Source organism: Myotis yumanensis, unplaced genomic scaffold (assembly GCF_028538775.1).
Source record: "Myotis yumanensis isolate MYYU_CA2020_CCGP unplaced genomic scaffold, mMyoYum1.0.hap1 SCAF_9, whole genome shotgun sequence".
NCBI lineage: Eukaryota > Metazoa > Chordata > Mammalia > Chiroptera > Vespertilionidae > Myotis > Myotis yumanensis.
This window is the reverse complement of record NW_027223760.1, coordinates 27,081,925-27,092,359: the sequence shown is the minus strand read 5'-3', so window position 1 is coordinate 27,092,359 and position 10,435 is coordinate 27,081,925. Positions and strand designations below refer to the sequence as shown.

Here is a 10,435-nt window from a genome sequence, read left to right as displayed (position 1 = left end):
TTTTTACCAATAATGAGACTAAAGCTTGAAGAAGTTGCCTGCGATAGCAGAGCTGATTAGCAGCTGAGCCAACATTCAATCCCAGCACTTTCTGACTCCAATGCCCCTTTCAAAAAGTAGAAAAGTAAGTTCAGAGGAGTTTTTGCTTTCACTCCATTCAGAATTGTTTCAGATGCTAGACCGCCGCCAGCGATCAATCATAGGTCTGCAGCTCTAGTGCCGCCGCTGCGTTTGTTGAGACTGGGACGCTGGCATCCCTCTCTGAGCCCTTGGCTTACTCGCCAGAAACCACCGCGGCAGGGTTGAACTTCACTTCCCAACAAACCCTGCGGCTTCCTATCGCGAGAGGCATGACGAGAACCTCGCTGCTCTCTCTTCTCGAGTGGAGGGTCCCAGCAGAGGCGGGACACGTCCCAGCACGGCGTAAGGGCGTGCGGCATCCTGGGATATGTAGTCTGGCTGGGACCAGAGCGCCCCCTCGAATGAATGGGGTCGGGGCTGACAGTGAACTACAGCTCCTCTGGCCGGGAGCGTTGGTGGCGGCGCCGGGGAAGAGCGGCGCTCCGGGAAGGGACGAAGTTCTGAGCCACCGCCGAGGTAGTGGTCTAAGCGGGCGCTTCCTCCGCGCGCGCGCTCCCCTTCCCCGCGCCCGCCATGCGCCCGCTCTTCGCGGTGGGCCTGGTGTTCGCCGGCTGCTGCAGTAACGTGATCTTCCTGGAGCTCCTGGTCAGGTGAGTGCCCCCCGCGGTCCCGGGGCTGCACCGAGAAAGCCGGAGGGGCGTCCGCACGCGTCACCCCCACGCGCCGCGGGGTCGGCTCTGCGCGCCTGGAACCCTGAGAGTCCACTCCTTCATCCTGCGCTCCGCCCGCTGTCCCACCAAATAGTTTCACAGCATCGCTCGCAGAAACGCTCGGGGTGTTGCTGGCATCACCCCCTTTTCACACACGGGGGGATTGAATCCGGGGGAATTTCTCACGTGACTGGCCTCAGGTTGGCAGGAGCTTGTGCCAGACCCAAGGTTCCTCTAGCTCTTTTCTCGGGTAATAATGCCACTTTTGGCTGAAGCAAAGCTTTTCGACTTATCATGCAGTCTGGTTTTGCACACGCTGCAAAGAAAGTGTCATGTGTTTTCAAGTGCCTGCAAAGCATTTGTTTTGCTACCCTTACAGATCGGATGGCCATGAGGACTTTGCCCAAACATTACCTCTCAGTGATGTAGGTGAATCAGTTCTTATTTATGTCTATGGTCCGTCTGATTGACCCAAGAGAGCATTTCCAGCTTTAAGATATTAGTCTTTAAATTGGGAGGCATGTATTTTGAGACCTAACTTTCTAAATTAAGATTGGGGGAGTGGATAAAAACAGCTGTGGTACATTTATACAGTGGAATACTACTTGGCTGTAAAAAAGAAGAAAATCTGACCTTTTGCAGCAGCATGGATGGACCTGGGGAGTATTATGCTAAGTCAAATGAGCCAGTCAGAGAAAGGCAGATACCATATGATCTCAGGTATATGTGGAATGTAATCAACACAATCCCTTGACAAACAAAATAGAAACAATCATAGGTACATAACAGATTGACAGCTGTCAGAGGGGAGGAGAGTTGAGGGCTGGGTGAAAAAAGGTGAAGGGATTAAGGAAAAAAAAAAAAAAATATATATATATATATATATATATATATATATATATATATATATATAACATATAGGCAGGAACAACAGTATGGTGATAGCCAGGTGGAAAGGAGGGGTTGGGAGATGGAAGTGGGCAAAGAAGAGGTAAGTGGGAACAGAAATATACTTGACTTTGGGTGGTGAGCGCAGGATGCAGATGATGTTTTTATTGAGTTGTACACTTGAAACCTGTATGGTTTTATTAACCAGTGTCACCCCAATAAATTCAATTAAAAAAGAAAAAAAGAATGGGGGTGCCAAATGGAAGCTTCCAGTGGTGAGCAGGAGGTACTACACACAGATGTCAAATTTTAATGTTGCACACCTGAAACTTATGCAATGTTAGCTAAAAAAAAAAAAAAAAAAAGAAAGAAAGAAAGAAAGAAAAGAATGGCTTCAACAAAGGGAAACTAGGATGGCATGCAAATAACGTTGAGTAATAATGTGCAACGTTCAATGGGTGCAAACTGTTGCAGAAAAAGCACCAGGTGTCCTGAAAAATCTCGAAATTACGAACTTCGTTCTTGGCTTTGTCATACCCGGGTTGGGTGACCTTTTCAAATCATTTCGCTTCTCTGGACCTCCTCCTCCTGCTGTAAAATGCTATTTATGGCGCTATCTACCATCATGTTTCTGAGTCTACACTATCTCCATTGACCCTCAGGACAATCTGTGTCCAGTATAGGTCAAGAATTATAATGTCTGTTTTACTGAAAATGGAACAGTTCCCAAGAAGTTAGATGGTCTTTTACTTCTTGTAAGTGGCAGAGACAAAACTGGAATCCAGGATATCTAAACTCCTAGTCCAGTGGTTCTCAACCTGTGGGTTGCAAACAATGAAACTATCCTGCATATCAGATATTTACATTACGATTCATAACAGTAGCAAAATTACTGAAGTAGCAACGAAAATAATTTTATGGTTGGGGGTCACCACAACATGAGGAACTGTATTAAAGGGTCGCAGCATTAGGAAGGTTGAGAACCTGTTAATTTTGAACTTGAGCAGCCTATAGGTTTTGGTCACCCAGTTTCTCATGTGGTGCCCACTAGAAATGTATTTTATTTTCCTGATACCATTGATTAAGTCATTCTGAAGCAACCAGTTTATTTAAGGTAAACTCTGTGTAGGGTTAATTTTTGCAGTTACTGAGCTTGAAATTTTGTTATGCAGACAGTGTTGATAAAGATCTGTCATTTGTCATTCTTTTCTTTTTAAAGAATAAAGTACTTTTTTTTTTTAAAAAAAAAAGAATAGTTTATTGATTTTTAGAGAGAGAGGAAGAGAGAGAGAGGAACATCGATATGAAAGTGCAACATCGGTCATCTGCCTCCTGCACGTTCCCCACCGGGGATCCAGCCTGAAACCTGGGCATGTGCCTTGACCTCGAATCTGACCGGCAGCTTTGTGGTGCACAGGAGGAGGCCCAACGAACTGAGCCACACTGGCCAGAGCCATTTGTCCTTGTTGAGAGTAGGTGGCGAGGGACATAGCAATGTATCCTGCTGTAAGCTTGTACATTTCAAAGGAAGGTTACTATGGAAATCATTTTTTAAATGAATTCTGTTCTTTTATTTTTTTAAAATTTATCTTTATAGTTGAAAGTATTACATATGTCCCCCTTTTTCCACATTGACCCCCCGCCCCAGGCCTTCACTGCACTATTGTCTGTGTCCATGGGTTATACGATATGCATAGAAGTTCTTTGGTTAATCTCTTCCCACCTTCCACCCCCTCTAACACCCTGCCTTCCCTCTGATATTTGTCGATCCGTTCCATGCTTCTATGCCTCTGGATCTGTTTTGTTCATCAGTTTATTTTGTTCATTACATTCCACATATGAGTGAGATCATGTGATGCTTGTCTTTCTCTGACTGGCTTATTTGGCTTAGTGTAATACTCTCCAGGTCCCTCCATGCTATCCCAAAGGGTAAGAAATCTTTCTTTTTTACTGCTGCATAGTATTCCATAGTGTAAATGTACCACAGCTTTTTTTATCCACTCATCTAACTTGGGCTGTTTCCAGATCTTCGCTATTGTAAATTGTACTGCTATGAACATAGGGGTACATACATTCTTTCTGATTGGTGTTTCAGGTTTCTTGGGATATATTCCTAGAAGTGGGATCACTGGGACAAATGGCAGTTCCATTTTTAACTTTTTGAGGAAACTCCATACTGTCTTCCACAGTGGCTACACCAGTCTGCATTCCCACCAGCAGTGTACTAGGGTTCCCTTTTCTCCACATCCTCTCCAGCACTTGTCCTTTGTTGATTTGTTAATGATAGCTATTCTGACAGGTGTGAGGTGCTACCTCATTGTCGTTTTAATTTGCATCTCTCTGTTGATTAGTGACTGAGCATTTTTTTCATATGTCTCTTAGCCAGCTGTATGTCCTCTTTGGAAAAGTGTCTATTTAGGTCTTTGCCCATTTTTTAATTGGATTATTTGTAAGCAATCTATGAATTTAATGCAATTCCTTTAAAATACCAATGGCATATTTCACTGATCTAGAACAAATATTCCAAAATTTATATGGAACCAAAAACGACCATGAATAGCTGCAGCAATCTTGAGAAAGAACAAAGTGGTAGGGATCACAATACCAGATATCAAGTTATACTACAAAGCCACTGTGCTCAAAACAGCCTGGTCCTGGCACAAGAACGGGCATATAGATCAATGGAACAGAACAGAGAATCCAGAAATCGACCCAAGCCATTATGCTCAATTAATATTTGACAAAGGAGGCAAGAGCATATAATGGAGTAAAGACAGTTTCTTCAATAAGTGGTGTTGGGAAAATTGGACAAATACATGCAAAAAAATGAAACTAGGCCACCACCTTACACCATACACAAGAATGAAGTCAAAATAGATAAGACTTACATGTAAGTCATGAAACCATAAAAATTCTGCAAGAAACCATAGGCAGCAAAATCTTAGACACCTGTCGTAACAGTATGTTTGCTGATAGATCTCCTAAGGCAAGGTAAAAAAGGAGAAAATAAACAAATGGGACTACATCAAAATAAAAAGCTTCTGCACAGCAAAAGAAACCATCAACAAAACAAAAGAAAGCCCACTGTGTGGGAGAACATACTTGCCACAGATATATCTGATAAGGGATTAATTTTCACAATATATAAAGGACTCATACAACTTAACAAATGGAAATTGATTTTAAAATATAAAAATGTGATAAAATCAGGCCAGCCAAATAAAGGTCAGAGAATAATAGTGTCACATTTGTGTTGAATATGCCATTAAATTAAATCTTCTGAAAGGTTGTGTGAAGTCAGTTACGCTAGCAGCTGAAGGCCCTCTACTAGTTATGAGCACTCGGCTAAATTACTTGATCTCCCCAGTCTGTTTGCTCAACAGTAAAAGTGGGGTGGGGAGGTGATGGCTCCACTTGCCTCACGTGGATTTGAAGGAGATTATGTGCAAAGCCTGAAGCACATTCAGGCTTCCCCTCCCCTCTAACAACTTTTATTTCAGTGCAGGCCTGCCTTGTTTTATGGGTTTGTTCCTGAGAAGTTGTGGATAAATCTAACTTTACAGAATGTTTTCATGCATTATGGAAGCTTCTATTTAGAACGCTTTGAATAATGTGTAAATAAATTGTTGCTCATTTATCCCTTTTGTAAATCGAGATTTTTGCATACAGCAATGGGCTTTCGTAAGGAGAGGGGTACATTTATGACTTTAATGAATGGTACATCAGATGAATAGCAGCTTTTTTTCCTGATTTGCTTGGGCAACTCACGACTTCTCATGTTACAATAAAATAAGAGCTGGTTGGACTGGATGGTCTTTAAAGTTCTTTCTAGTTTTGGCCTTCTCAGAATTTGTGACTCTGTCTTGGGACATCACAGCTCATAAATCTTTATAGAGTAGAAACTGTGCTTTTTATATGGCTTCCTTGGAACCCTTGGGTGCCGTAATAAATGGCAAGTAGAAACATGGAAATGCTAAAGTGAATTGCAGGGAGAAGTGAACATTTTAAATCATTTTTCCCAAATTGGAAAAACAAATGTAGGTTTTTCTTTCTGATGTTCATACCTATATTTAGGATCCAAAATAAAATACAGGATAAATCTGACTTTGCACTGCATTGTAAATACAGTGTAAAGAGCCGATGTGAATGACTGAGGGGATATGCATCAGCTAACTGAGGAGGCAATGTATTGTGTGTTTTACATGAGGAAAACAATCTGAACCATTTTCTTTCCCCCATTTTATTCCAATCAAGTGCCTGGTACTGAATCAAATAGAAAAGTTTCCTAAATCTAGACTATGAGATAACAAAAGGCATAAAATATATGCCCAATTCTTTCTCTTCAAAGTTGCCTTTTTTAAAAAATAAAAATTTGCCCTGGCCCACATGGCTCAGTTGTTTGGAGCATCGTTCCATCATGCACTGAAGGGACATGGGTTCGATTCCTGGTCAGACACATACCCAGGTTGTGGTTTCGATCCCCAGTCAGGGTGCATACGAGAGGCAACCAATCGATGTTTCTCTCTCATGTGTATATCTCTCTCTAAAATCAATAAAAACATATCCTCGAGTGAGGATTTAAAAAAAATTTTATATAAAAAGTTAGAATGAAATAAAGTAAATTTGGATTCTTGCAAAAGAGAATTCAAAGTCAAAGAAACTGTTTGCAATTATGACTATAATTCCCAAGAAATGAATTTCAACAAAACAAGTGATTTAGGGAAAAGGCTCTTAAGTTTTTACTCTGAAGTTTTAAAATGAATTAAGTTAAAATAAATAATTCCATTGGTATCTACACAACAGTGTGTTCCTAAAAAGCTCTGTAAGTTCATTTTTTAAAAATGGAATCATGTGAGTGCAGTAGGGAAATTCAACAATGCTATGGAAATAGAGCACGGAGATTAGAGTTGTCAAGGGGCTGATTGGATTTGTTGTTGGAGGTGTCCTAAATCCAGATCATGGTTGCTTAAAGTGAGGCATCCCCACATTCACTCAGGTGCTTGAGTGAAGGCCAGACACTGCCCAGAGAGTAGGGGCACCTTCCTCTAGCCATCCCTCTGTGGCCCTCGGTCCTTGCTATCTCATACTCCCTCATCCTGTCATCTCGGGGGCAGGGATCAGGTCTCATTCACATCTGTAGCTTCCTGGCAGCTAGCCCCTAACTTTTCCCACAGTAAGTACTCCCTAATTGTTCTTTAGTTGAATCCTAGGCTTTTGGTAAAGAGAAATGGGAGGGAAAGCCAGGAAGCTTCTTGAGCCCTTGGGCTAAGTCTTGGGCTTGGCACTTTATGTATATGTTTTTCATTACATCCTCATGACAAGGTTAAAAACATGTCCCTTTTGATTTATAGGTGAGAAGAAAACAGTCAATATAAACATATTTTAAAAGGTTACTATATTCAATTGAAGACCTTCTCATATGCAAGATGCGACATTTTGGTCCTCCTAGAGTCCCAGTCTGCCTTTTTCCCTGCTTGGCAGACACTGTGGGAAGTGCTTTTCAGGGACTGGCTTATTTGCTCTGCAGTAAAACCAATGAGATAGTAGGCACTCATACCGTTCCCATTTGAAAGATAAGAAAACTAGATGTAGATAGGGTAATCAACTTCCATGTCACAGGGTAAGTGACAGCTGCGTCTTGCATGTCACTGTGTATTTTTAGCCACTGGAGCGCAGTAATTCTCAACCCTGTGTCAGCACATAAAGATTACCTGTGCATCTTACATGCACCCTCACCCCTCTTGTCCTTTCCCCCAGACTTACCTTAGAGAGTTCTCAGCTCTGGCTGCACATGAGAATCAAGTGGGAAGCTTACAAAAGTACAGGACCAATCCCAGACCAATCCGGTCCGAACTGGGAGGGGAGGCTCCCAGCGCTCCTGGTTTTAAGGAGCAGCCTAGGTGTGCAGACTGTGCCAGGAACTATCTAGAGCTCAGGTTCTTCTCTAACTCATAGTGAGGCTAATGGCTTTAATTAGCTCCTTCAATGAGGTAAATGTCTTACATGATTATTTATGGATTCCTGCAGCCTTTCGCCCTGTCCCTTGAACGTAAGAGGTGCTAAAAGAAACCACCTAATTGAATATAAAGCAGTAGTTTTCATAGGCAGTGGAGCCTAAAGAGAAGCAACAGTTCTGCCTCAGATGTCAGCATAGCTCCGTACAAGAAAGGCGTGTGCTTGGAGCTATTTATTTTTATGCCTGATGGGTGTATTTTGGAATTTGTATGCTCGGCACTGCTATTCAATATTAAAACCACTAACAGAGGGTGGAGTTTTTTTGTTTATTTTAAAATAAATAGCATTGTATTAATATGTAGTAATATAATTACACCCCTCTACTCAGTATCTTTGGGAAATGCCTTGGGTGAAGGTGAAGATGCAGGATAGGAAGGCTGAATTTTGTAATGTGGGGATGTGGGTAGTATGGGCAACCAGAAAGCTTCAGGAAAACAAAGGCAGCTAGCTGCTCACTTTGACCTTCCTCCAGTGGTTGAGCAGAGCCTCATGGAGGACAAGCTCAAGAATCACACACACAGTTTGAGTAACTCCTTTCAGCGTGCCTCAGGAGGGATGCCAGAAGGAATTCTTCTCTTGTACATTTTCCCCTAAGTCACCGTGAAAGATTCCCCATCCCTTACTAGATCACTGAAGAGCTTCGATTGAATTTCATGAACATTCACTGAGTGCCTAATAGTGTTGTATCGTAAATCAGCGAGCTAGACAAGACGCCTTAATGAGCCAATTAGTTAGGAGTCATCTTTATTGCGCACGGGTTCAGAGCAGAATACCGCTGTCAACTTCTGAACCCCAAAACATAGAGGAAGTTCTCTCTATACCTTTTGATTGCTTTGCAGATTTTACAAAGAGCTTTGTATAGGTTATTTTTGCAGACAGTTTGTAAGTTTGGATACATAATGAACAAACACTTGGCATGAGAATATGGGAATTATTATCAGTATTCACCTGTTATGTTAGACGGCTAGCTTGCAAGGTCAGACAGTTAAGTTTTTATCTTTTTCTATTCAAACTAAAACAGTTATTTTACAGAATAAGGGACTATCTAAAAATAACAGAGTCGACCTACAGAATAAGAGACTGTCTAAGAATAACAGAGTAGTTCAAGCAGCAGTTTTCTAAAGGAGGAATTACTATGCCTCAGTATATTTGTGTTAAAGGTTGTGGAGAATAAGCAGTGTCCTCATTCTTTTCATTATTGCTTCTTACCCCTCTCCCACCCCCATCTAAAACCCCCTTTTAGACATTTTTTCCTAGACATCCCCCCCAGACACACTATATATGGGTTTATGTACTGTACATATATCTGTGCTTTATACTTACAAAATACTAAGCTTTCTCCCACCCTAAGAACCAGTTTTTGCCTCTATACGGGAGCGAAGACAATGTCCCTGGATATGAGTCTTTGATTGACAGTAGTCTTGGAGATTCCGGTCAGGAGGATATACTATAGATGTTTCTAGGAGACCTGAGCATGAGCTGCGTAGGCTGACTATGATCCTGAGTGAAGTCCTCTTGGTTACGTAAGTGAAGATCTCAAAAAGAACATCTGACCAACTTCCTACAGTTTACTAGGAAGGTTGTATCAGAGCGGTCCTTCCCGATGGCCTGCTGTACCTATAGGAGAGTGAAATGAGGCTTGACGTTCTTCTCTGTGAGGTGTGTTGCTAAATGTATGTGATCCATGGGACATGAAAACCCCGAGAGGACAGTGGGTAATGGAAATCTATCCTCGTTACTCTGAACTGTTACTATAACAAGTCATAGTGGCCTTTATCTCAGTCTTTTGTGCCTTTTTCTTTTTGTCCCTCACTATGCAGGAAGCATCCAGGATGCGGGAACATTGTGACATTTGCACAATTTTTATTTATTGCTGTGGAAGGCTTCCTCTTTGAAGCTAATTTGGGGAGGAAGCAGCCAGCTATCCCAATAAGGTATGTACATTGAAATCTCTTTTAGCCTTGTTTGTCTTCAAATAACATCGCCTAAGAATCCAGAAACACCAGTCAGAAAGAATATATCCACCCCTATGTTCATAGCAGTGCAATTTACAGTAGCTAAGATTTGGAAACAGCCCCAAAGCCCATCATCGAGATGAGCGGATGAAAAGGCTGTGGTACCTTTACACACTGGAATGCTACACAGCTGTAAGAAAAGAAAGAACTCACCATTTGCAACAGCGGGCATGAACCTGGAGAGTATTATGCTAATCTAAATAAGCCAGTCAGAGAAAGATAAGTATCACATTATCTCACTCATTTGTGGAATCTAATGAACAAAATAAACCGATCCAGAGGCATAAAAGCATGCAACAGGCTGACAAATTTCAGAGGGAAAGGGGGGGTTAGGGGTGTAAGGGGAAGATTCGCTGGGGAACTTATATGCATTTATGTTTAACCCAAGAACACAGACAATAGGGTGGTGAAAGCCTGGGAAGGGTAGGTACCGGGTGGAGGGGGTCAATGGGGGAAAAACACAAACAGGACATCTGTAATACTTTCAACGATAAAGAGAAATTTTTAAAAAATTAAGAGCTTTTCTGGTACTTATATAAAAGGGATATGAGACATCTATTTATAAGATTTGTATCAAAGATATTAATAGAGTTTATATTCATTTTCTGAATTTAATATGTTGTGAAACTCCAGGAGCCTATATTTAGAATAAAATTCCTGCCACAACACTTTAAATAACTGTGATGGAGACAACAGTATATATATATATATATGTGTGTGTGTGTG

At 41.6% G+C, this 10,435-nt stretch overlaps 1 protein-coding gene across 1 annotated transcript in view; it reads left to right on the top strand.

Moving 5' to 3' along the window:
* The first annotated feature begins 479 nt into the window (after positions 1-479).
* The window catches only part of SLC35B4 (solute carrier family 35 member B4), a 45,538-nt gene continuing 35,582 nt past the window's right edge, over positions 480-10,435 (top strand). The window contains exons 1-2 of the mRNA XM_070423920.1: positions 480-731; positions 9,515-9,628. Of these exons, the coding sequence (XP_070280021.1) occupies positions 655-731; positions 9,515-9,628 (191 nt within the window). The 5' untranslated portion in view covers positions 480-654. The remainder of the gene's footprint in view (positions 732-9,514; positions 9,629-10,435) is intronic.